Source organism: Tupaia chinensis, unplaced genomic scaffold (assembly GCF_000334495.1).
Source record: "Tupaia chinensis unplaced genomic scaffold, TupChi_1.0 Scaffold149798_1, whole genome shotgun sequence".
NCBI lineage: Eukaryota > Metazoa > Chordata > Mammalia > Scandentia > Tupaiidae > Tupaia > Tupaia belangeri.
In genome coordinates this window covers 408,299-436,255 of record NW_006209642.1, presented here as the reverse complement: position 1 = coordinate 436,255, position 27,957 = coordinate 408,299, and the positions used below count along the sequence as shown (strand labels likewise).

General features: G+C 35.6%; 1 protein-coding gene across 1 annotated transcript; it reads right to left on the bottom strand.

The window, feature by feature from the left end:
• Nucleotides 1-142: 142 nt before the first annotated feature.
• On the bottom strand, nucleotides 143-27,957 carry SERINC1 (serine incorporator 1). Its single transcript, XM_006171534.3, has 10 exons — nucleotides 27,811-27,957; nucleotides 15,772-15,933; nucleotides 13,229-13,398; nucleotides 11,350-11,429; nucleotides 10,971-11,108; nucleotides 8,229-8,398; nucleotides 8,010-8,100; nucleotides 6,053-6,197; nucleotides 5,719-5,949; nucleotides 143-1,741 (listed from the first exon to the last, which is right to left on the bottom strand). Exons 1-10 carry the CDS (start codon nucleotides 27,847-27,849, stop codon nucleotides 1,606-1,608), a joined length of 1,362 nt encoding a protein of 453 aa, XP_006171596.1. The 5' UTR covers nucleotides 27,850-27,957; the 3' UTR covers nucleotides 143-1,605.

Sequence of the window (27,957 nt, the reverse complement as noted above, 5' to 3'; positions counted from 1 at the left end):
AAAATGGTAAAAAAAAAAAAAAAAAAAAAAAAAATTACCTTCAAAGCAATTACTTTCTCACACCAGGTTCTCTTTTACACAAGAAAGTATGCTAGAGTATTTCAGCTAATATTTAAGTTCTAAAGAATTAATACATTACACATTTCCTCTGAATTTATTTATTTTGCAATAACACAGCCATCCAAAATTGTGGAACACAAAATCAACACACAGAATAAGGTTGAGGAGTTAAGTTGAATTATTATTTCATTTACATTAATAAATATTTTTAAAGACGCAAATGGAGATTTTCAAAGCTTCTTTAGACTCTAATGACATGTACAAATAACTAGGAGTTTCTAAGTTAACTGTCATACTGCTTGATTTTCAGATTTAAAGATTATAACAACATTTTTCACTTACATGGCAGTAAATACAAAAGCATTTTAAACTTATTTTGAACTATGCAGTGTACTATAAGCAGGAGTTTATTCTATAACAGTCCATCATTCTCCTGGCCCCAACTTAGGGATAAAAGGTATGCTGGACACCAGCAATCCACATCACACAAATTACCCATAACTAATGAAGTGTAAAATCAACTATTCATGTATTTGGAACAGAAATTATTTTTAATGTAACAGAGAATGCTATTTTGGGCAGACTTGAACTTTCTCAGCTTTGCCACTAAGTAGCTGTGAGCTATTTATGTGTTTCAGTTTCATTTTAAAAATGAGAATACTATAGTAGATTTTCTTGAGTACCTACCTCAGTATTGTGTTTTGGAGTTTCTTCCTGCCTTGTAAAAAATGTATCATACCTTTGTTTACAAAACTTTTAACATGATTAACTTTCTAACCCATGATTTATGTTTATCAAAACCTGCCTCAATCCTTTGGAGTTCCTATCATCACAGTCCATTGAACCCATACTTTTACATGGCTTTATAATGACCAAAACTAAGTTTATTTTATTAGTGAAAGCCCTCTCTAGCAAAGGAATATTATACTCTCACTAGATACTCAATTTCATACCCAGCACCACCAATCTTTCTTTCTTTAAAGACTTTATCCCTCTATCTTCACTTATAACCTACAATAAACACTACTATCCACGGATAAATTTCTGATCTTCACAGCAATGGGAAAACTTGACAAAATTTTTCAGACAATTGGCATTTAAGTGATTTGTTTATTCAATTTTAGAATAGCTACGTTCTTTGCAATCCCCTGTAAGGAAAAAAACAAAGTATTCAAAAGGCAGCTACTCATTTGTATTTATGCTTCCTAAAACTTCAGATCTAATACAGTTTTAAAGTTCAACTGTCAAATAGTCTTGTTTTTACTCTTATTTTCACAGGTACAGTACAGAGGATAAGCCTAACAATGTCCACTTTTTCTAACTCACCACCACACTCACAGAACTCTCCCTTGTTATTCATTCAGATTCTTGTGTCAGTGCACTTGGCAAGGAAAAAAATGGCAAGCAGTAAAATCTAATTCATGCCAGAACAACATGGGAAAAGTCACATGGGAAACACACACGTACACAACTTTACAAAAATTGAGAATACTGTTATTTCAAATAAGTAGTGATCCACATGGGACTTTCATGCCAAAGTCCCATTCAGTCAAAATCACGATTTGTGAGAACCAATGGCGCTACCAGCGTCCAAACATACAGCACAATGCCAATCCAGCTGGAAGAAATTTTCACCCAGACAGCTGTCCACTGACTCTTCATCTCACGAGAGGGCTCATACCTAAAATTTAAGAAAAAAACAAAAAAAGGGAAGGGTTGGATTATCAGCCATCAAGCTAAGTTTCCATTAATTTGGTAGTGTTCTTTGTACTAATTTGTGAAATCAGATATGTAACTGCAGCATCTTATCAGCTGACTTGATTTCCGTACTGACTAAACAGCTAGTATGAAGGAAAAATTCAGTAATCTCCTTGAAGGAATAAAAAAAGGCTTCTGAAGTAGTTTTGCATAATACCCTGAGGCACTTTATCTATTGGGTATGTTATTAGATAAAAATGGAATGTGACCTCTGGATAAATAAGATGTTACTTCTACATAAAAGACTGCTGACATCTACTTCCACTACCTGTCCTCAGATTTAAGAGACTGTGATAGAAATATATTCCAGGTAAACTGATTTTTCTATTAATAAAACATACCAAAAATCTTTTTGATCTAAAGCATTAACATTTACTATTATCTAATAGCCAAAGCTCTGATTATTGAGAACTACTTGGATTCATAGAGCTTAATATCTGCAGTGTATGAATTTTTAAAAATAGGACTAGCTGGTGGCATAGAGGTTAAGGTGTTGGATCCCACAAGGCTGGCTGTGGTTTGGGTCCTGAACCTGGCATCTTGAAAATCACACTGGTCACGTGTGAGTATGTGCCTAAGATCCTGAAAAGAGAATGGAAGAGAAAGGTGGTTGTGGGGCCATGCTCCTGGGAGGGAGAGGGAATTTCTCATTTTCCTCCCTCCCTCCCTCTTTCTGTCTCTGGTGAGCACACACACCCTATAGAAAATACTGGGAAAAACAAACAAACGAAAAACAACTCCCCAAACAAAAACAAAAGCCCATAAACCCCCAAACCATACAGTTCAGTTTGAATCTGTAAACTAAATCAATTTGGACAAAATTAGAATTTTAAAAAAGATACAACTATGAATCGTTAACTTCACTTACCAGAAAAGTTATGGATTCATTCTTTTTTTTTTTTTTTGGTTTTTTTTTTTTTTTCCATAGGGCACGTGCGCTCGCCAGACAGACAGAGACAGAAAGCGAGAAATCGCCCCCGGGGGGAATGGCCACGCCGCAACCCCTTCTCCTCCATTCTGCTCTCGGGATCTTGGGCACACACGCCCGGCGTGAGTTTTAAGCCACCAGGTCCAGGAAGCGAACCACGGTTGACTACGTGGGAGTCCAGCGACATAGCCATTACGCTAACTGCTGGTCCCATGGATTCATTCTGAAGTAATAAAAAAGCATATAATTCTAAAGAATTCTGAGACTCCATCTACATTAATGAATTCAAACCTCAATTTCAAAATGTTCAGAAATTTTAATGACAATGTTCAAACAAAACAGAAGTATCTTTTACTGTACTATGTAAGGAACAGGTTTAAAGTATTAAAATGTGTTAGCTAACTATCAACTTGCTGTACAAAAATATGTTTGTTTCATAAAATGTTCCATTTTAATTTCCTCAACTTTACATTGATAGCTCAATGTTTTTGTTAAAGAAGGAAACTTCAGGAGTGAATAGCTGGTGTAGTGATTATGGTGGTAGATTCCCATATGGCTGACTGTGACTGTGGTTAAAGTCTTGGACATGATGGCTTGAAACTCATGCAGGGCGCGCGTGTAATGTGCCCAAAATCACAGGATGAGAATGGAGGAGAAGGGATTCCAGAGTGGCCATCCTTCCTAGGGTGCAATTTGTTTCCTTCTCACTATCTCCCTCTGGCAAATGCATGTGCCCTATGGCAAAAATCTTAAAAACAAAACAAAAAAAAGGGACTTCAAAAAGTTTGTGGAAAAGTAAAATTACATTGTTTTAGTGCAAAAATTTTTTAAATTCATGCATAGTATTTTCACAATATGCACTTTCCACGAATATTTTGAAGATCCCATGTAATGGCAGGAAGTAAAGTCTACATTTCTCATACTGGTCTCTATTCATTTAGCTATACATTTTGAAAAATATAAGAGAATTATAAGTACTTCATATCATATTATATTCTGTAATAGATTATGAAAAAGCCACCAGACCACCAGATCCAAAGATTTCATGAAATGTAAGTACCTGTACCAGTTGGTAAGGGTCATCATGATATAAAGTGAAGCCAGGAAAAGCATGAAGTGAAAGAAGGAATAACTATAAGTGACACCATCCCTTTCATTATCTATAGCTCGGTGAACATCATCACCATCCTCCAGTGATCCATCACTTCTGGCTCCACCATCTTCTATTAAAGTTGATTCATCACTTGTTAGAGTCAATTTATTAACTTGACTATTGTTGGAAGTACGGATGCTAGTTTAGAATAAAGGAAGAAAAATCATTTTCTTTTTAAAGAAACAATTCACAGATGAATAGTTGGACTTAATGTTTAAAAATAAAATTCTAGTTATCTTACCTTGAATAAAATACACACAATAAAAAGAGGATTAGTCCTATAATTCCTTGAGCATGCCACCATTGGACAGATTGGCCATCCTTTGGGATCGTGCTTGTTGTATTATAACCAATTATGCTTAGTAAACTTGGGTTGCAACTTGTTTCTGTAATGTAAATTATAGTAAATTAAATGCTGGAATCATTTTTTAAAAATATTTCTTAGGGTACAACTTTAGTTCTTTTTAACTACTAAAGCTCTTCCAAATTCAAAATGTTCTGTTGGAAAAGGCACAAGTGTAAAAACAAAATATCTGAAGATAATTTATGTTTATTAACAGTAAGATATTTTTATTTTTTTCCTTTTTAAGTTTTATGCTACTAATATAGAATGTTTGGAAACATTAAATTGTTTTATGTTTGCTTCATGAGAGCTGAGAGAGAAACCCTCCCCTTAGGCATCCCCTTCAGTAAAGCAGATTGGGATCACACCACGGACAGAGTTGTTGTGGGGTTTTTTTTGAGAGGTTTTTTCCATAGGGCACGTGCGCTCGCCAGACAGACAGAGACAGAAAGCGAGAAATCACCCCCGGGGGGAATGGCCACGCCGCAATCCCTTCTCCTCCATTCTGCTCTCGGGATCTTGGGCACACACGCCCGGCGTGAGTTTTAAGCCACCAGGTCCAGGAAGCGAACCACGGTTGACTACGTGGGAGTCCAGCGACATAGCCATTACGCTAACTGCTGGTCCCATGGATTCATTCTGAAGTAATAAAAAAGCATATAATTCTAAAGAATTCTGAGACTCCATCTACATTAATGAATTCAAACCTCAATTTCAAAATGTTCAGAAATTTTAATGACAATGTTCAAACAAAACAGAAGTATCTTTTACTGTACTATGTAAGGAACAGGTTTAAAGTATTAAAATGTGTTAGCTAACTATCAACTTGCTGTACAAAAATATGTTTGTTTCATAAAATGTTCCATTTTAATTTCCTCAACTTTACATTGATAGCTCAATGTTTTTGTTAAAGAAGGAAACTTCAGGAGTGAATAGCTGGTGTAGTGATTATGGTGGTAGATTCCCATATGGCTGACTGTGACTGTGGTTAAAGTCTTGGACATGATGGCTTGAAACTCATGCAGGGCGCGCGTGTAATGTGCCCAAAATCACAGGATGAGAATGGAGGAGAAGGGATTCCAGAGTGGCCATCCTTCCTAGGGTGCAATTTGTTTCCTTCTCACTATCTCCCTCTGGCAAATGCATGTGCCCTATGGCAAAAATCTTAAAAACAAAACAAAAAAAAGGGACTTCAAAAAGTTTGTGGAAAAGTAAAATTACATTGTTTTAGTGCAAAAATTTTTTAAATTCATGCATAGTATTTTCACAATATGCACTTTCCACGAATATTTTGAAGATCCCATGTAATGGCAGGAAGTAAAGTCTACATTTCTCATACTGGTCTCTATTCATTTAGCTATACATTTTGAAAAATATAAGAGAATTATAAGTACTTCATATCATATTATATTCTGTAATAGATTATGAAAAAGCCACCAGACCACCAGATCCAAAGATTTCATGAAATGTAAGTACCTGTACCAGTTGGTAAGGGTCATCATGATATAAAGTGAAGCCAGGAAAAGCATGAAGTGAAAGAAGGAATAACTATAAGTGACACCATCCCTTTCATTATCTATAGCTCGGTGAACATCATCACCATCCTCCAGTGATCCATCACTTCTGGCTCCACCATCTTCTATTAAAGTTGATTCATCACTTGTTAGAGTCAATTTATTAACTTGACTATTGTTGGAAGTACGGATGCTAGTTTAGAATAAAGGAAGAAAAATCATTTTCTTTTTAAAGAAACAATTCACAGATGAATAGTTGGACTTAATGTTTAAAAATAAAATTCTAGTTATCTTACCTTGAATAAAATACACACAATAAAAAGAGGATTAGTCCTATAATTCCTTGAGCATGCCACCATTGGACAGATTGGCCATCCTTTGGGATCGTGCTTGTTGTATTATAACCAATTATGCTTAGTAAACTTGGGTTGCAACTTGTTTCTGTAATGTAAATTATAGTAAATTAAATGCTGGAATCATTTTTTAAAAATATTTCTTAGGGTACAACTTTAGTTCTTTTTAACTACTAAAGCTCTTCCAAATTCAAAATGTTCTGTTGGAAAAGGCACAAGTGTAAAAACAAAATATCTGAAGATAATTTATGTTTATTAACAGTAAGATATTTTTATTTTTTTCCTTTTTAAGTTTTATGCTACTAATATAGAATGTTTGGAAACATTAAATTGTTTTATGTTTGCTTCATGAGAGCTGAGAGAGAAACCCTCCTTATCAGTTAGAAAACAGGTGGAATATGGGACCAGCAGTTGGCATAATGGTTATGTTGCTGGACTCCCATGTAGTCAACCACGGTTCAAGTCCCAGACCTGGTAGCTTAAACTCATGTCGAGCACGTGTGTGTGTGCATGCCCTAGATCCTAGGAGGAGAAAGAGAAGGGATTGTGGTGTGGCCGTTTCCCCTGGGGGATGATTTCTCGCTTTCTGTCTGTCTCTGTGTTTCTGGCAAGCACATGCGCCCTATAGCAAAAACCTCTCCCCCCCAAAAAAACAAAAAAAAAACCAAAAAAAAAAAAAACCCAGGTGACATGTAGATAACATCTCTATAAAGTTGGTAAAATTATAGTAGAGTTAGAAATAAAATTCAGATATACTAAACTACAACATACTGGTTTTTATACTGTATACTAAAATTATAATACTGACTTTATTAAGTTTATCAATCTGTCAAAGAATACTGTAATAAAAAGCAAAATATGAGCCAGGAGATGGTGCAGTGGTATATAGCTGAACCCACATGGCAAAAGTCCACGGTTCTTGTCTCTGCACCTCCCCTATTATGTCTGTGATCCTGGCTAAGAGTAGGGGTGGACTGCTACATGAGGCTCCTGTTTTGAGTTCCTGTTTCTATCAGGAAATAAATAGCTTAAAAATTTTTTTTGAAGACACCTTTATACATATAACAAATAAGGCATATAACCTAATGCTTATTCCATTTCTTTACTCTTATCAGAAAATATGAAGTATTTACTAAAATGTTCAAAGTATTTATCTTTTTTACCCATAAAACCAGATCTGTCAGTCTCTACCTTGGTAATAAAACTTAGATAAGACTAAACTCTATAGAAAACTACTAGTAATTTTTTTTCTCACTACTTTCCTAGAAAAACATAGGAAATCTTTCTCTAATATATTAAAAAAAGGCCCCTATTATTTTCCCCAGTAAGTGATAAAGAATACACAAAATCTGTAAACTCAATAAAAAGTATGTTTTATAATTTTTTAAATTTTTTTTAGAAAATGAGTCAATTTTCTTCCTTTTCTAAAAATAGTAATTAATTTCTCCCCCAAACATCATTCATTGGTTTCTATTCCCACAGAATGCAATATAACTGGACTTGAAAGAGATTCATTACAAAGTTGATTATATTCATTTGAAAGAGAGTCACAGATAAAAAACTTAATTTAATAATGTTTAAAAATTCTGTTCACTAAACAAGCATTTGAAGAGCTTCTATTTCTTTCCACATATAACCCAGAGCATGTGTCTTATGCTATCTGCAAATTAGGTCATTTTCATATAATTTCTTAAAACCCTATTATAATTTTGCTACTGAAGTAAGAAACTAACTGAAAAAACAGTGATACATCAAAAATGAAAAAGTATTATTTCCATACATTTCCCCCCCCCCAAGGGACCCTAATTTTTAAGAAATTTAACCTCACAAAATGACTATCTCTAAAAAAAAAAAAGAAAACTGTAAGAATCATTAAAAACAAATTAAAAAAAAAACATACCTGGTTCATTGGTCATAGCGGACCATGTCAAATACATTGTGTAGACTGTAATTACAGAAGACTGTAACAACCCAGATCTAGGTTGGGATTCCTACAATAAACAAACAAACACATAAATAAGCAAGCAAGCAAGCAGTGGAGATACATAGTCTGACATAATTTAAAATGTATGAGAATTAGGTATTAGCTTCATAAAAACCAATGCTATGAAGAACATACTTGGATTTTGGGCAGTATAGACATTATAGAAGCACCAATGCAGAGGAGCATGTTGACACTGATGAACGCCTTATTTTCTGAACAACTGGCTGGATGAGTGTAGTAGACAAAAAATAGGACGACAGCAACTAAAGACAGCAAGTAATTCAGAGCTGTAGCTGATAATAAGGCTGAAAAAGAAATATAATTTGATAATTAGATTTTATCACAAATACTATGAATTAGGTATTGTTTTTTAAAACGATCTGTCATTTTATCAAATAGTCTATTTTAAGCAACTAACATTATCATCATTATGCAGGTTAAAAAGCAGGAAAGAAAATTATTAACTTAATTGCTGAAGAATTCTATAGTCTTTACACATGGTTCACTAATACATTTTTTCAAGTACAGTAAGTTAGCAGCCCACTAACACGATTTTTATTAGTAGTAATCTGTATATAACATAGTTTATAAACCATGTTCATATACATTAGCCATTATTTTTAAAAAGGGAATATTAAGATTTTTAAAGAATGATAATCATTTCATTTAAAAAACAAAAGTATTTTCATTGTTAATGTTAAGCCCACAAAATGATGCTTTTCCTCACTGACTACAATCTTTTTTTTTTTTCCGCCCTGGTCCTGAGCCGGTCCCAGGCTTACTCTTTTTTTTTTTTTTTTGGAGAGGCTTTTTGCTGTAGGGCACGTGCACTCGCCAGACAGACAGAGAGAGACAGAGAGACAGAAAGCAAGAAATCATCCCCCAGGGGGACGGCCACGCCGCAATCCCTTCTCCTCCATTCTCCTCTCAGGATCTTGGGCACGCACACACACGCGCGCCCAGCGTGAGTTTTAAGCCACCGGATCCGGGACTCAAACCGCGGTCGACTACATGGGAGTACAGTGACATAGCCATTACACTAACTGCTGGTCCCTGAATACAATCTTAAAAAATACATATTATTCAAGGGTAAGTCATTATTATTTATTAAGACAACCTATGCTGCTTCTATATAAATTTTAACATACATAAGGTGTTTCATGTTTCAGTCTTTGTACTAATATGTGCTCAATATATAAGTATTCATATAGATTTGCCTGACTGACAGGGGATCCATCCAACAAATATTTATTGAATGCCTACAACTTTCCAGGCCCTGGGGATACAATGGGGAATGAAACAGAGAGAAGTCCTTGCATTAGACTTTGCATTAAAGAATGAGGTACTCAAGTTTCCAAATGACTAAATCTTATTTTTTTGAGCATCAAATGCCTTATTAACCACTCAGAAAGAAACACAACCAACTAGATACATGAGCTAAGTTATCAGGCCAACAGGTATGTTGGGTTTGGCTTGCACTGTGCTTTAAATTATTTTCTTTAGCTGAAACCCAGATCATTTTACATAAAATCCACATTTTTAGCTTCTTTTTTAAAGGTCAGAAAAGTCAGGCAGTATTAAGTTCACACATTCCTGCAAGATAATTAACAGATGGAGCAGAGCAGCAGCTATGTACATTAGATGGACCATTTATTCTCCACTTCATCATAGTCCTTCCCTATCATTTACAAAAGGATTGAATATACACTTAAAATTGGTCCCCTTCCTTCATTTTTGTTACTTGTTTGGCCTTACAGGTATGTGAATTTCGACATTGTTTAAGAGTATAACCATGGAACTCCAGCTTGTCATTATAAATAATTATTAATTACACCGGTATAGTAATTTCAGGTTTACTGATGCACATAAAATCATCCTTTGTATTTATATAAGATGTCTCAGAACTGCTTTTTATATTTTTCTGTTTCTGCTGTTTATAGCACTACATATTTATTTCTAGCAGTCTTTGTCCTTTTCATATTTTACTTTTAACCTGCTATAGGATAAGAAATTCAGCTGCAAAGTGCACGTGCTTTTTTTTCTTTTGAGAGATTTTTCGCTATAGGGCGCATGCGCTCGCCAGACAGACAGAGAGAGACATTAGAGACAAAAAGCAAGAAATCACCCCCCAGGGGGGATGGTCACGCAGCAATTCCTTCTACTCCATTCTCCTCTTGGGATCTTGGGCACACACGCACACGCGCCCAGCGTGAGTTTTAAGCCACCGGGTCCGGGATGCAAACTGCAGTCGACTGTGTGGGAGTCCAGCGACATAGCCATTATGCTAACTGCTGGTTCCCAAAGTGCACATGCTTTCAGCAACAGGCTTTGGAACATTTATTTTAGCTATTCAGGTTCTTTTAAATCCTTTCCTAATTCTTGTTCTAGTTAATTTGTCAAAAGATCTTTCAACAAGTTAAGTTGCTGATATAATGTGGTATCATTTATATGCTTTTGTTTATTTATTTATATTTTAGGTTTTTGCTATAAGGGCATGTGAGCTTGTAGGAGACAGACAGAGAGTGAAAGAAACAGAGAGAAAGTAAGAAATTACTCCTCAGGGGACGGCCATGCTGCAATCCTTTCTCCTCTATTCTTCTCTCAGGATTTTGGGCACACAGGCACATGTGCCCAGTGTGATTTTCAAGCCACTAGTTCTAGAACTGTAAACTCAGAGTCAGCCATGTGGGATCTAGCATCTTAAACACCATGCCACCTGCTGCTAGCCTGGTATCATTTATAAACTTTTAAATTAAAAATCTTTTCACATGAAATTAGACCATAAAAATTCTAAGTAATGTCACTATAGTCTTTACATCTGTTCTCACTTTCATAGTTCAACTATCTTGAAGATGCCTTGTGAGATAAAAAGCTTACCTGCATACCAACATCTTGAGTTCCCTTCTTCCATTTTTTCAACCCATGATTCATTCCATGAATGAGCAAAATCAATAAGTAAGACTAGCTGTATGAGAATGAAGCAAAAGGCACCTGCCATACCTACATAAAACCAGACTGAAAGAAAAAAAGCACATATACAAGCGGTGAGTGGCTAGTTTAAATTTCCTTTTCATAATCACTAAACTAAAAGAAAAGGACAATTTTATATAAATGCTTTGATTTCGCCACTGAAGAAAAACAAACAAAAAACACAACCACAAAAACTAAACAAGTAGTTCTGTTTCTAGATAACTAGTTCAGTTCCTTTTATAAAACATCAACATCATACAATCTAAAAAAATTAAAGATTTCATACCAGTTGTAAAAGTTCCTTCTGGAATAAAGAATGCTCCAATAATAATTGCAATTGCTGCAGCAAATTTAAAGAACCAGAATCTAAAACATAAAGAAATATATTTTTATTAATAAACATTCATTCAACAAGTAATTTTATATATGAAATCTTTCAAGAGCATCTTAGAGAATAGCTACATTTTACAGAATTGTTTTGTCCTGAGGGTATCCTGAAAATCAGAAAAAGATTATAGAACTAATTTTAGGACAGTTTTATGGAAGATACACATCTCTAATTGGTTATTAGGAAATGTGAATGTTAGTTCCATTTCACAGGTTTACTTTACACAATAAATGGGATAATCTATTAAGTTTGTTGTACAAATGCATAGTTACAATAAATTCATGAAAAATGCCTCCCCAAAACTTTAATAATTTAAAGCAAATAATGACTAAAAGGATAAAATAAAATCAACCCGCCACACATTTTCATTGATATTTATACTCCGTTTGTTTATACCTCCTTTTTGTTAGCACATGTCACTCATATAAGGAAAAGTTACTTTAAAAAATTAATTTGTGGAAAAAATTAAAACAAAATTCAAAACATTGAAAAAGAATACCAAAATTGGTGTTCTATGTTAAGTAAGAAGGATTAAAAGAACTTGTTTTTTTTTTTCTGAGCTGTCCAGTACAACTAACCATGCAGAAAATCAATACCCTGTTTAAGAATAAAGTTCTAGGGAACAGCAGATAGCATAATGGATACATTAGGGATTCCCAAGTAGGCAACTGCATTTCAAGTCCTGGACCATACCATTTAAAACTCATGCAAGGTGCGTATGCATGCGTACCCAAGATTCATAGAGGAGAATGAAAAAGGGACTGTGGCATGGCCATGCCCTGCCCTTCATGAGGTGAGGGTGATTTCTTGCTTTCTGTCGCTCTGTCAAGCACAAGTGCCATATTTAAAAAAAAAAAAAAAAGACAAAAGACAAAAGAAAAAGAATGAGGTTTTGGGAACCAGCAGTTAGCGTAATGGCTATGTCGCTGGACTCCCACGTAGTCAATCACAGTTCGCGTCCCGGACCTGGTGGCTTAAAACTCATGCCGGGCGCATGTGCTTGTGTGCCCAAGATCCCGAGAGGAGAATGGAGGAGAAGGGATTGTGGCGTGACCATCCCCCCTGGGGGGTGATTTCTCGCTTTCTGTCTCTAATGTCTCTGTCTGTCTGTCTGGCGAGCGCATGTGCCCTACAGCGAAAATCTCTCCAAAAAAAAAAAAGAATGAGGTTTTATTTTGGCTACCCTGGAGGTCTAGGGAACTGATAGTTCTATGTAGTGGGACTGGTCCAACAAAAGCTAAGAAAAAAAGAAGGAACAGCTCTACCTTTAATAGCTACAAATGTTACACATTCTTATTTTCCCCCCCTTTTTTTTAAGGTTTATGCCATAGGGTGCTTGTGCTCACCAGAGAGCAAGTGAGAAGTCACCCCCCTACCCCAGGGTATGGTCACACCACAATCCATTCTCCTCTATTCTTCTCTCAGGATTTTGGACATGCACACACACATGCCCAGTATGATTTAAAGTGCTGGGTCCAGGACTTAAACCAGTCAGCCATATGGGAATCCAGTACCTTAATCACCAAGCCATCTGCTGGCCTTTTTAAGATGAAATGCATAGCATTATAAATTGCTATTATGCCAATACATGACACAAGGCTATTATTTAATATTTCATCTGACATTCACCAGTATAAACAAAAGGATCTTCTCACCTTGTCATTCATGAATAAATTCTGTAGACTGTGTAAGTTTATTTAAAGTTGTTTTTAAGGGACTCAAAATTATGAGGAAGGTGCTACTCATCTTCTATTTTGAACTTTATTCAAAAGCTTACCCATTGTGCACTGCAGCTCTAGGATCACTGCTGCTCTTCACTTTGATCATTAGTAAAGACAGGAGAAGATAGAACATAGCCAAGCCAAAGCATAAACGGTATACAGCTTTATAGCCAACCAGAATATTACAAGGGATGACACCTTTCTCATTCTCACAAAATCCAGGAATCTAGAAAAATAAGAGTTTGTAACTCATAATATTTTACTAAAGAAAAATGAAAATTCTCTATAATCAAATAGTTTAAGTAAAGGTTTGGAAAACAAGTTTGCTTTACAGTCTATGATGAATATGTAATTAAGATAAATCTGGTACATTTTAATCAGATAACATGAAAAAAGTTAAACTTCCATATGTGAAAATGATGAGCTACCAATGCCAATCATGGACTGGAGGTGTATTTCGAGTTGCAAATTTGTTTTAAAGTTTAAAATTTGCATGTTACTCAAATATATATATATATGTATATATATACACACATACACACATATTCACATGCATAAGAATAAATTAATTCCTCCCACTCCTTCTAAACCCAGCATACAAAACACTGCCTTTTCAGGATACTAGTCATGTCCTAGTTGTAGAATCCAAAAATGCAAAAAGTTATTTTTTTTTTTTAAAGAGATTTTTGCTATAGGGCTTATGTGCTCTCCAGAGAAACAGACAGAAAGCGAGAAATCACCCCTAGGGGAGATGGCCATACCACAATCCCTTCTCCTCTATTCTCTCAGGATTTTGGCCACGCACACACATGTGCCTGGCGAAAGTTTAAGTTGTCAGGTCTGGGACTCAAACCGCAGTCAACTACATGGGAGTCCAGGAACATAACTATTAAGCCATTTGCAGGCCCCCGTCCAGCCATTCTTATACTCTCTCCTGAAGCCTATACAGTCCCTTGGTTCTTCTTTTCTCACTGTTCCTTCAGAGGTTCCCCCTTTGTCCACCAATGTCCTTAAGAGCTTTTGACAAACTTCTAATTCTGATCACTCTGAATCATCTTTATTCAGCATATGCTGCTATAGTTTCAACTTTTAGTTTCAAGTTTTATCTCTACCTCCAAGACTACTTCGAACTATTAAGTCAGGAAAGTCATGAGATGTTTCTATGCAAAAATGTGTCATGACCTCCCCTACAACCCAACAGAACAGTCTCTAAGTCTGATTTCTTTGAATTACACATTCAGGTTTTCTGCTTCCTGCTGGACATATACTATTGTAGACTTCATATTTGTGTCTACCCAAAATTCCTATGTTGAAACCCTAACCCCCAATAGAATGGTAATAGGAAGCAGAACCTTTGGGAGGTAATTAGATCATAAGGATACAGCCTTCACTACAGAATTAGTGCCTTTATGAGGTAAGACAGAAGATGGTTTATTTTCCCCTCTCTTTCCACCACATTAAGATACAAGGAGAAGACAGTCATCTGCAAACCAGGAAGAGGACCTTCACCACAACTCTTAGTGTCCTGACACCCTTGATCTTAGACTTCTAACATCTAGAATTCTAAGAAATAAACTACTAGTTTTTAAGCTGCCCAGTTGATGGATTTCTTTCGGTTTTTTTTTTGATGGATTTCTTGTTATAGAAGTTTGAAGTAAAATATATGACAGTTCTTTGAAAAATTCATGGAAAAATGCATACTATAAAAAAAACTATGAACGGATTTCAAGATTTTTTTGCACCAAAATAAAGACATACTTTAATTCCATTTTTCATGATCTTCTTGGAGTCCCTTGTATATATTTATATGTATGTTATGTGTATGTGTGCATATATTGTATATGTATATATGTAATATATATTTATATTATATTTACATGTATATATTTATACATATATGTGATGCAGTACCTCTAAGTCAACATGTTAGAAACTAAGTTGATTATACTTTCTTCATTTCCTTCTATAACATGACTAACAAAATTAGGGGAAAAAAGTAGCAAAACACCAAAACTCACTTATAAAATTTTTTCACTCTGAGGTTAACAGCAACACTTTCCTCCAAGTTTCCTAGGATTAGAACCTGGTTGCTATTTATGATTCTATCATTGCCAATATTTAAATGCCAGACTCCACAATTCTATATCCAGAAAATTTATTTCACTCTCTCTTACTCCATTATACCAGTGCAATAGCCTTCATATTTAACTACTTTACTTCTATCCTTTCGTAATTACCAGAATCTTCCTAAAGCATATACTATTCATTATGCTTTCTATTTTTTCTATCGTTTTATATGAAAGTTCTACTCATTCTCAGAATGTCCCCTTTTCCATGAGATCCACTGAAATTCTAACAGTTGCTTGGTTAGAATTACTTTTTTCTTTGTTGTCATCATAGCACATTTTCTGTACCACTATCATAGACCCTGACGAGCTACTTTACTGTCTTTGCTATCCTTCCTATAAGATTATAAACTATTAAAATTAGGATTACATATTATCTTACTATTACATTAGTCTTGTTCCAATACCCGAAATCACTTTTATGTATATAGATATACTATAGTTTCAGTTAATAAATAAGAAAAAATATTAACCTTGTTCAGTTGTTCTTCCATTCCTGGTATCAACATTACACAAGCTACACACACTCCAACAAGAAGGAAAAGTGCATAGATCAATCTAGTTACAGTGGAGTTGTTTCCACTAGGACAGCATCGGCACAGCAAACATGGGGCACTACCACACAAACATGGTATCTGGGGGAAAAAAAGAGTTTTAAAATAGTTTAAAATGATAACAATGAGAATTTACATTTTACTTATTCAAAAAATAAAAATAAAGTTGATGCTAATTACCAAAGGAAAAAAAATATTTGGTTCACATATATTATGCAGAACTATAAAACTTAGTAACTTCTAGACAAAGTCAAACAAACAAACAAAATCCTTTCTATATCAAGCAAAATCAATAAAATTAGTTAAAACAACAAAGAAGGGCAAAAATCAACTGTGGCAACCAAAGTTTAGCTAAGAAAACAGAGGAATATTCATGACCAGTACAGTTGCTAAGCCTACTTCTAACACCTTCCATTCAGTCCCCAATATACTGCTGAATCCACAAAATTTTGAAAATTCTCCAACACACCCATGGATAGAAAAAAAGTAAACTGGTATCTTTTCTGGCTTGGTGGTAGTGAAAACAATGCATACATAGTCATATAAGAAAAAGACAACTGAATTGGATCTTGCTAACTTTTTCTAATGAACTCCACACTAAACTAGGGAACAGATTATCCCTGGTACAAGATATTTAACAATAAGTATTTCAGAAAGGCAAATCATGAATATTTTCATAAGGACTGACCATAACCTGGGCTGTGTTTCACCACACCATCAGCTGTAATAAGTTAGGTGGATGAGGACATTCCATCCCTATAACTACAGCCCTGGAGAAAAGTCTCAAATGCCATAGTAAAGTGGTATAGTTGAAGCCAGGCATGTTATAGTAACCAACATAAGGTAAGGACAAAAGTGCTTTTCATTAAGTTTTAGCAAGATAGAAATAAATCTCACAGCAACTATGTAAATGTACTTTGGAAAAAATTAAAGTTTCCCTCAAAGAAATAATAAAGATGCTTGAAAAATCCAGTATGAAATCATAACACAGTACAAAGAAATGTCTTATCAGTGTTTCACTTGAACTATACAAAAAGCAAAAAGCTAAAAAGAAGAGGCAACATCAGGGCAGCCAATGGCATGTCGGTCGAGGAGGCTGGGTCCCAACAAAGTAGCATGGAAAACACATCTGGTATTTCTGCACGGCTTGCACAAAATCCTGAAGGGAGAATGGAGCAGATAGGATTGAGGTGTATACCCTTCATAAACAAAAGTTCTTAATGAAAATTTAGCAAGTCAACAACAGCAATATAATAATAAGTGTATTAGAGTTGGGCCTTATGGCATAGTGGTTAACAAAATGAGATCCTATATGTTTGACTATAGCTCAGATCTTGGCCCCAGAGGCTTGAAAAACATCCTGGTGTGTGTGCTTGTGTGTACAAACTCCTGAAAGGCTGGAGAAAAGGAAGAAAAAGGACTACAACATGACCATGGCTCATTGGGTAGTGCCTTCTCTCTCTCTCCACTAACTTCTTTCTCTGGACAGTACAACTACCCTCTGACAATCAAAAAAAAAAAAACAAAAAACAAAACAAAAGCCGTATGTGGAGATTAAGATTTCCTGATGGGGGCAGATAGTCACAGCAGAAAAGCATGATGCTGTGGTAGGCAATTCTGCATGGGAAGGTTCCTAGTTCAAGTCCAGAGACATCCCTAAATAAACCAGGCACACACCTGACCATAACCTGGGGCTGGCTAAAATCTGACGGTGGATCGCAACACTGAGATCCTGCTTGGGGTGCTGTCTCTGTCTCTTTATCTCAATCACAGAAGAAATAAACTTAAAAAAAAAAAAAAAAGACTTCCCAGATACAATACAAAAGTCACAACCCACAAAAGAAGTTGATAAACTATGCCTCATCAAAACTAAGAACTTTTGCTGTTATATAGAGCAAATAGAGAATGAAAAGACAAGCTGGAGATGTCCAGAAAATATAAGGGGCCCTCCAAAACTTCAGGGGAAAATGGGTACTATGAAAAAACTATGCATGGATTTAAAAATGTTTGGTACCAAAATAAACTCATACTTTAACTGTATTTTCCCAGAATTAAAAAAAAATATTTAATTATTATTATATTTTTACTAGGGAGAGACAGAGAAAGAGAGAAAGCAAGCCACCAAGTCGAGAACACAAACTGTGGTCAGCCATGTGGGAGTATAGCGCCTTAAATATAGCACGCCACCTGCCGGCCCCTTTCCCAGACTTTTTTAGATTCCCCTGTATATATGGCAAGCCAGAACTGGACAAATAATTTGTAACCAAAATATAAAAGGAATTCTCAAAACTCAATAATAAGAAAAACAATCTAATTAAAGAATGGGCAGAGTACTGAATAGGTACTTTACCAAATAAAAACAAATGGCAAACAAGCACAAGAAAAATCACTTAGCATCATTAGTTATTAGAGAAATAGTCACTAAAATTATGAGTCAGTAGTATCATATTAGAATGGCCAAATTAAAGTAAATTTATAACACCAATTACTGACAAGACTGCAGAACACCTAGAACTCTCTTTACTTTCCTTTTTGTTAAAAACAAAACAAAAGCCGTATGTGGAGATTAAGATTTCCTGATGGGGGCAGATAGTCACAGCAGAAAAGCATGATGCTGTGGTAGGCAATTCTGCATGGGAAGGTTCCTAGTTCAAGTCCAGAGACATCCCTAAATAAACCAGGCACACACCTGACCATAACCTGGGGCTGGCTAAAATCTGACGGTGGATCGCAACACTGAGATCCTGCTTGGGGTGCTGTCTCTGTCTCTTTATCTCAATCACAGAAGAAATAAACTTAAAAAAAAAAAAAAAAGACTTCCCAGATACAATACAAAAGTCACAACCCACAAAAGAAGTTGATAAACTATGCCTCATCAAAACTAAGAACTTTTGCTGTTATATAGAGCAAATAGAGAATGAAAAGACAAGCTGGAGATGTCCAGAAAATATAAGGGGCCCTCCAAAACTTCAGGGGAAAATGGGTACTATGAAAAAACTATGCATGGATTTAAAAATGTTTGGTACCAAAATAAACTCATACTTTAACTGTATTTTCCCAGAATTAAAAAAAAATATTTAATTATTATTATATTTTTACTAGGGAGAGACAGAGAAAGAGAGAAAGCAAGCCACCAAGTCGAGAACACAAACTGTGGTCAGCCATGTGGGAGTATAGCGCCTTAAATATAGCACGCCACCTGCCGGCCCCTTTCCCAGACTTTTTTAGATTCCCCTGTATATATGGCAAGCCAGAACTGGACAAATAATTTGTAACCAAAATATAAAAGGAATTCTCAAAACTCAATAATAAGAAAAACAATCTAATTAAAGAATGGGCAGAGTACTGAATAGGTACTTTACCAAATAAAAACAAATGGCAAACAAGCACAAGAAAAATCACTTAGCATCATTAGTTATTAGAGAAATAGTCACTAAAATTATGAGTCAGTAGTATCATATTAGAATGGCCAAATTAAAGTAAATTTATAACACCAATTACTGACAAGACTGCAGAACACCTAGAACTCTCTTTACTTTCCTTTTTGTTAAAGGAAATGAAAAGTAGTACAACTCATTTAGACATCAGTTTGACAGTTTCATATAACATACACTTACTGTATGATCCGGCAGCTCTACTTCTAGATTATTTACCCAAGCAAAATAAGAATGTACAGTCACACAAAAAACTTCTATGGGAATAGTCACAACTTACTTCATTTACAACATCAAAACCTGGAAATGCCCTGAAGTGGTAATGACAATCTATAGTACCATCCGAAGAATGAAATGCTACCCAATGATAAAAATACGAGTACATGCAACAATACAAGTAAATCTCAAATTAATTATGCATAGTAAAAAAAGAAGCCAAACTCCAAAGGACATATGCTATATGATTTTATTTATATGACATTCTAGAAAGGTAAAACTCCTAAGACAGAAAGTAGGTTGCCAAGGATGGGGCAGTAGAATTTTTTATGTGATGACTATTCTATAGTGGTTAAATGATCATATGCATTTGTCAAAACTCAGAATTATATGCAACAAAGAGTGAATTTTACTGTATGTAAATGAAATCTTTAATAAAAATTTACAAGAATGCAAATAGAAAAAATAATGTAGAAGGAAAACAAAGACAATATAACATGAAGTTAAAGACCTCCTTAAACTACAGAATCTTCCAAATAAAACAAAAAAGCACATTAAATAATCTAATACAAGAAAAACTTTGTTAGATGAAGAAATAAATCTGTAGATCAAAAGAACACACTAATTTTTTATTAGGAAAAAAGTGATAAAAATACTCAAAACTTGGACATAGCTCGTTATTTGATTTCAAAGATAAATAAAAATTCTAGATACTCACGCAGAAGAAAACAAGTTACCTGCCCATTTGCTGAGGTGTACTGGGAAGATTCTGATGCCATGCAGATATAAGGCAAAACACAATGGAGAAATAACCACAAAATTCTGAAGGTAATGGTCCAGGACTCTTATTATGCCAATTCATGGTGTATACATATAAAATGTTTCTTAAAAGTTTAATAGGCATTTTCACATATGCAAGAACTTAGGGACATCAACGTCCATGAATTCATTTAAAAAAATTTACCAGATGAAAACTGTAGTCAATTAAGAGATGACAGTAATAAAATTAGCAAGAAACCATGGTAAAAAGGATTGGTGGTGGGCCAGTAAGTGGTGTGGAAGTTAAGGCAGCTAGGTCCCACATGGCTGATTGTGCCATTCCAAGTCCAGGACCTGGAGGCTTGAAATCATGTCAGTATATGTACCTGCGTACCCAACATCTGAAGAAAATATTAGAGAAGAATGGACTGTGGTGTAACCACAATCACCCTGACAGGTGATTTCTCAACCCCAACCTCTTCCCCACTCCTGCAAGCACACATGCCCTAGAGCAAAAAAACTTAAAAAAAAAAAAAAAAGAAAAGAAAAGAAAATGAAAAAATAAAAATTCTAGATACTCACGCAGAAGAAAACAAGTTACCTGCCCATTTGCTGAGGTGTACTGGGAAGATTCTGATGCCATGCAGATATAAGGCAAAACACAATGGAGAAATAACCACAAAATTCTGAAGGTAATGGTCCAGGACTCTTATTATGCCAATTCATGGTGTATACATATAAAATGTTTCTTAAAAGTTTAATAGGCATTTTCACATATGCAAGAACTTAGGGACATCAACGTCCATGAATTCATTTAAAAAAATTTACCAGATGAAAACTGTAGTCAATTAAGAGATGACAGTAATAAAATTAGCAAGAAACCATGGTAAAAAGGATTGGTGGTGGGCCAGTAAGTGGTGTGGAAGTTAAGGCAGCTAGGTCCCACATGGCTGATTGTGCCATTCCAAGTCCAGGACCTGGAGGCTTGAAATCATGTCAGTATATGTACCTGCGTACCCAACATCTGAAGAAAATATTAGAGAAGAATGGACTGTGGTGTAACCACAATCACCCTGACAGGTGATTTCTCAACCCCAACCTCTTCCCCACTCCTGCAAGCACACATGCCCTAGAGCAAAAAAACTTAAAAAAAAAAAAAAAAGAAAAGAAAAGAAAATGAAAATGAAAAAAAAAAAGACTGGTGAGAGTTTTGAATCCACTTAAATTTAGAGCCATGTTTCTCATGCACACATTAGAATTACCTGAAGGGCTTATTAAAAGAAAGTGCTAGAATTTTGGTGTTGCTGGTAAGTTTACAGGCTGCTGAAGCTACTGGATCCACAGAACACATTTTAATGATTATGGTAATTATGGTTATCAACATAAAAGCAACACACAAATAGTACAAAGGACTTAGGGTTGAAGATGGGAGACTGAATATATGAATTTACTATTGTTCCCTCTAGAAGCTACAACAAAAATGAAAAACAGATTTTTAAAAAAAGGAATAAAATGAAAAAATTTTAAAAGAATATGGGGACCAGCAGATGGCATAATGGTTACATTGCTGAACTCTCATGTAGTCAACTGTGGTTCAAGTCCCAGACCTGGCAGCTTAAAACTCACGCAGGGCGCATATGCGTGCACACCCCAAATCCTAAGAGGAGAATGGAGAAGGGACTGCAGCATGGCCATTCTCCCTAAGGGGTGATTTCTCACTTTCTGTCTTTTTCCCTGCCTCTCTGGTGGTAAGTGTGCACACCCTATAGCAAAAATATCTCTGTTTTAAAAAAAAAAAGAGAATATGGAAGATAGTGAAAGTAGAAACTGCCTTAATAGAACAAGAAAGCAGAATTTTAAGCCACCAAGGGAGGAAGTTAAAAGACAAAATGATTTGTTCAGCACAATTCCCAAGTAGATAAAGTAGTGGCACTGGGCCTCCATAAGTGACACTAAAAGTAGAGGTGAAAATAGGATGGTTTGGTTAAATGTCTTTCAAAGTAGGTAGGACTCCCAGATTTCATTCCATTCCTTGACAGCTGAATACCAGGTACAGTGTACTATAGGGGTACCATACTAAAACCATTAAAACAAAACAAAACAAAGCAAAACAAAACAAAAAAAACTTCACATATTGAATGAAAAAAATCTCACCATTCTGCCTCCTCTTACCTCCTAAAATGCAAATATGCACTCAGAAAGACTAGACATTTGCTCTGGACATATCAATATGCCTAAATACTTTAATTAGGATTCTGTGATTAAATGGTATGGCCAGATCACTTTCATTGTAAAGTCACATTTGACTGAGTCCTACCGAGCTCTTTATTGTTCCACTCCAAATATTAACTGAAAGCCAAAGACCACTAAATACTGAGGAATACTCTATCATGAACGAAAAGTAACTGCAGGAGAGGAAAGAAACTGAAAAAACAAACTACATAGAGAAATGAAAACATTTTTTTAAATCAAGTATTTTTAATATGCTTTTATAGATAAGGCAGGGTCGTGCTTCCATTTAGAAGCACAAGAAAAAAACTCTTGGAAATTAAAAAATGTTATAGCTGGGGCTTAAAATCACAATAGAAGTCCTGAAAACAATCAGGACAATTTCTCAGAAAGTAGTGCAAAGAGACAGTAAAATGAAAACTAGTAAAGAAGAAATCTAGAGTCCATCTAGAAAGCCAAATATCAGAATAACATGAGAATGGAGAAAATACAGGCATAAATAATTAACTCATGAAATTCAATCAACTGGTGAAAAGGGGAGAAACGAGAGACTACATAAAAATACATTTAGATAATAGATACTATATTTCTAAAATGACTTTGGAATCCTCCTAGCAGCGCTGCAAGTCAGATTATAAAGCAGCTGAACTCTTCAGAATTCTAACAGAAAATGACTTCCAACCTAGTATCAACGGACAACCAAAATATACTTCCTATGCTCTTTTCTGAAGGAGCACTATAACAAAACATAGTCATAAACCAAGAAAGAGGCCAAGCTCCTTTAAAAAAATGGGGGTATGGTGGGTTTCCAGACCAAAAGAGGCAATCTACATCCTTTTAAAGTGAGCCCAAGGATGAAAACTTTGACTACAGTACAGACCAAGGCAGGTCAGAAGATTCTGGGAGAGAACTTCCAATGGTTTATCAGCCATCACACCATCTGAATTTATTGAGAGATACGAATAGCTGGGGAAATTTAGGATTAGTTTAATACAGACTATAAAGCAAGCAATTACTTCAATGGACATAAAAAACTATGTGAAAAGTCACTGTATATTTATTACAGGGCTGAACTATGAAGAGCATTACACATTAAGATAATAGAGTTAAAATATTTGGGGACCAGATAGTGGCAGTAAAATGCAAAGATCTACACGGCTGACCCACATAGGAAAGTTACAGGTTCCAGTCTGAAGACTTCCCTTAACATGACTGTGTTCCTGATCTGGGACTGGCTGAAGCTGGAGGTAAACTGTGGTGTCAAGACCCTGCTGGGGAGGGGTGGGTGGTGGGTGGTGGTGCTGTCTCTCTCACTTGTGGAAAAAAAAAATTTTTTTTTAAATTAGGTACTTACTGTAGTTTTACATACATTCACTCATTTAAATTGTCACAATAATGTATTTAAACAAAATTATAAGTACTATGGAAAGAAGAGGGCATGCCATGAATTTATGCATGATTTTGGTTAAGGTTGGGGATGAGGACCAGTTAAAATCAAAGGACAGTTGCTAAACCATCTTCCACAGAAGATAAGGTCTAAAGCAACTCTCCCCCCTCCATGAAGACTACACCATATGCATATGGTGTTTTTTTAGAAACATGGGATAGGGACCAGTAGTTGGCGTAATGACTATGTTGCTGGACTCCCATGTAGTCGATTGCTGTTTGAGTCCCAGACTTGGTGGCTTAAAACTCACGCTAGGCGCATGTGTGTGCATGTGTGCCCAAGATCCTGAGAAGAGATTGGAGAAGGGATGTGTGGCCATCCCCCCTAAGGGGTGATTTCTCACTTTCTCTCTCTCTGTTTCTGGCGAGTGCATGCGTGCTATAGCAAAAATCTCGAGTGCACGTGTCCTATAGCAAAAACCTCTCCCCTCCCAAAAAAAGAAACATGGGATAAATGCCTACCAAGAAATCATTATCTCCATAGTGAAAATGAGAGTGGCAAACAGTTTTAAGCCACATAAAACTATGTACATGTAGAATTCTGAATAAAAATAATTAAAAAATCATACAATTAATAAGAACTGAGATGCACAATGGGTGAATATTAATTTTTTCCACCTTCAATAGCAGTGAATTTAAAAAATTAAAATGTCTTTTAAAAGTTATTCCAACTTAAGTGCTCTTTTTTGGTTTTAGGAGGTTTGTTTTTTTTTTTTTTGCTATAGGGCACATATGCTCACTAGAAAGAGACAGAGAGAAAGTGTGACAGAAAGTGACAGAAAGTTTACCCCCTTCCCCAGGGGGATGGTCATGCCACAATCCCTTCTCCTCCATTCTCCTCTCGGGATTTTGGGCATACACGCACAAGTGCTGGGCGTGAGTTTGAGTCACTGGGTCTGGGACTCAAACCATGGTCGACTGCATGGGAGTCCAGCAATATAGCCATTACGCCAACTGCCGCCAACTGCTGGTCCCGACTACAACTTAAGTGTTTTATACAACCTTATTTTTAAATTTAGAATTTCTCAACTATGGCACTACTGACATTTTGGGCTCAATAATTACTTGTTGTTGGGGGATGTCACGTTCAGTGTAGCATACTTAATAGCATCCCTGACCTCTACCCAACTTGATGTTAGTGACACTCCTCCCCTAAGTTGTAACAATGAAAAGTATCTGAAGATACTGCCAAATGTCCCTGGGGTACAAAACTCTACCCAGGTGAAAAACCCTGCTATAGAAACATCTCCTTAAAGGTATCTTTTTAGGAAACTCTCTTGAAGAAAAAACATTTACTTAATATTTGGCAATTCTATTATTTTTCCTTTTGTTAAATTCAGGACATAATGCTTTGTTTAAAAAAAAAAAAATAGCATGCTACCATTCCTAACAAACCACTGTCTATTTATAATGCATTGAGAGAAGGAATGTTACTGGAGGTGAGATATTTTTTTGTGACATTTTTACTTTCTTTGTAATTTGTACTGCTTGACTACTCATAGCAACTATGAATCATTTCTATAAAAGTCATTGTATTGAAATATAAAAATCTAGTAGAGGCTGACATAAAACCAGTAACCAGTATTTTTAACGGCTGGTACTCAGTAACCAGTATTTTTAATGGCTTAGTTACATTAAATATCTTAGGCAAAGAAATGATAATTATTAGAAACAAGGTCAAGTCATTCAAAAATGTCAATTCACTAACACCAGTGTTGAGACTGGAACAAGGAAAATCAAATAATAAAGTATAACTGGCTGGTAACTATTGTGTCGTTGGGCAAGTCATGCCGCATTTTTTGCATAAAAAAGCCTGTCATGACTTTCCCGATGATCTAATAGTTGAGAAATCCAAAGATGTTAATGATAATTTTTTAAAGTAATAGCCAATCCAAAAAAAGACAACATGCATGAATCAAAAATGATATTGTCATGAACCAAGGATTATAGTCAACCTAATTCTACGTCTCTTAAGAGCAAACAAAAACCCCAGAATTTAATACTCCAGTCTCTGCTAGATATTACATGTAATTTTTCATTTCTCTTTTATTTTTCTTAGTTCAGAAATGATTTTTTACAATTTTTCTATAAATAAGCAAAATCTTTAACTAAATTTGAGTAAGCCTGAAGAAACACGCAAAAAGAATGAGGCTTGTTTTAAACTTCTCTGATCTAATTTAATGATTTGAATGGTTCTTTCGTAAAGTTAAATAAATTCTAATTATGTCAAAACCTAGAAATAAATGAGCATATTCACTGTTAAGAATGTGGAAGAGATGGACCTGGACTAAAACTGAACAATTAAGGGATAAAGAGACAAAGGCGCAAGGAAGGAAAAGGAACAAAAGATAACTCAAACTGCAGCCTATAAAATAAATTCTTAAACTAGGCATAATAACCTAGAAGCATGACAACCTAAGGAACCTAGCTTCTTTACCTGCTAAAGATCCGATTATTGGAAAATAAAGTGACCTCCTTAATACTACGTTTCCAGTATATCTCAGTATTGACAGAGTGACTAAAAGGCACTATCAATTTTTTATAGTGACTGTTCTCTAATCAATTAGTGTCAGTCTAAGTTGTTAACGTATCAATAAGAAAATGAAGTTCACTAAAGCTATTTTCTTTCTTACTTAAAACACATACATACAAAAAACATTCTTAGGATTTTTTTTTTTTAAATCACAATTGACCTTGAGACAAAAAGGTTGTTCATCATTGAAATGGAGAAGGAGAAAAAAATGTAAAACATGTAAATCATCTGTTACATCATCAAGAGAATGACCTGGCTGAACTAACAACCTCCACATACTAGTTGTTTAAAATTTAACATTTATAGTTCAAGCCATATGAAAACTTTAAAAAAATGTATATGTAAAATAATCAGTATTTTGGTTAATGTATATATAACGGAACCATTTGACAAGTCAGACAAGCAACTGTTAGGAGAATTCAGAAATCAGAGTAAAGAAATACCATTGGAACCCAAATACCTTGACCAGCATTATGAACTTAACTATACTGCCAATGTTTTATTTACTTAGAAGGAATCAGACATTTTCTTAAATAAATTACAGTTTGTGTCACCTACAGCAAGAAATTTTGACACTAAAATGAAAACGTTTTAACAACGTGCACCTGATTAAGCATATTTCAGATCACACACATGTCAAGAGACAGATATTTAATATCACAGAATTGAGTGGGTACATAAATTAATACCTGAAAAATATAGTAACCCCGTAATACTATTAAGGCCGAGGACATTGTCGCAGAGCTAGAGACTACATATTTCAATAACGATATTACATCAATATTACTGCCAAGCTGTCCCAAATAACACTTCTTAATCGCTGCCTGAGCGACAGAACAAAGAGGCCGACAAGCCTCCAGGGATGACAGTGCTGCAAGTTTAAGGTTACAGGCAAAAGAGCTGAAGAAAGGGTGTATCCTATAGATGGAAGGGGTCGAAGACTTCCGCAGAGATTAACTAGGCAGACACAAAAGAAAACACCAAAAAGGGCCCTGAAAGAATGACAGGCAGCTCTCACAAGGGAGAGGCACGGGAGGACTCCCAGCTCTCTTCGCTTCTTTCATTTGGGTCATCTTCCCATTTCCACGGCACCTCATGGCCACCAGGGTCAGTTTTCCGCCAGACCCTAGATCCGGAAGCTAAATCGGAGCGATCAGGGAAGACAGGAGAAAACGGGTACAAAAGGCACTCCCAGTTGGGTGGGGTACCACGTTCGCCCACTGGGCCTCGTCCAGCCTGCTCCCTCCAGTCTCCTTTCTCTTCCGACTCTCACGCCAGCATCCGGGAGCCGAAAATAAAAACATATATATATACATATATATTTTTTATTATTTATCTTACCCAGCTCGCCATGGAGCACAACCCCAGGACGCTCCCCATCTCCACAACGTCACAAGAACAGACCGTCAAGATGGAGACCAAGCCTTTCTTGTCTTTCGGTGCTTATTTACTATACGCGATACACTTCCGGCGCAGACCCCACTCCGC

Coding starts and splice junctions, on each gene's coding strand:
- SERINC1 (XM_006171534.3), bottom strand. CDS start 27,849: ATGGGGAGCGTCCTGGGGTTGTGCTCCATGGCGAGCTGG. Junction 15,934..27,810: donor TGTGCTCCATGGCGAGCTGG/GTAAGATAAATA, acceptor TTTTTCCCCCAG/ATACCATGTTTGTGTGGTAG. Junction 6,198..8,009: donor CGCTATGACCAATGAACCAG/GTATGTTTTTTT, acceptor TTTACATTACAG/AAACAAGTTGCAACCCAAGT.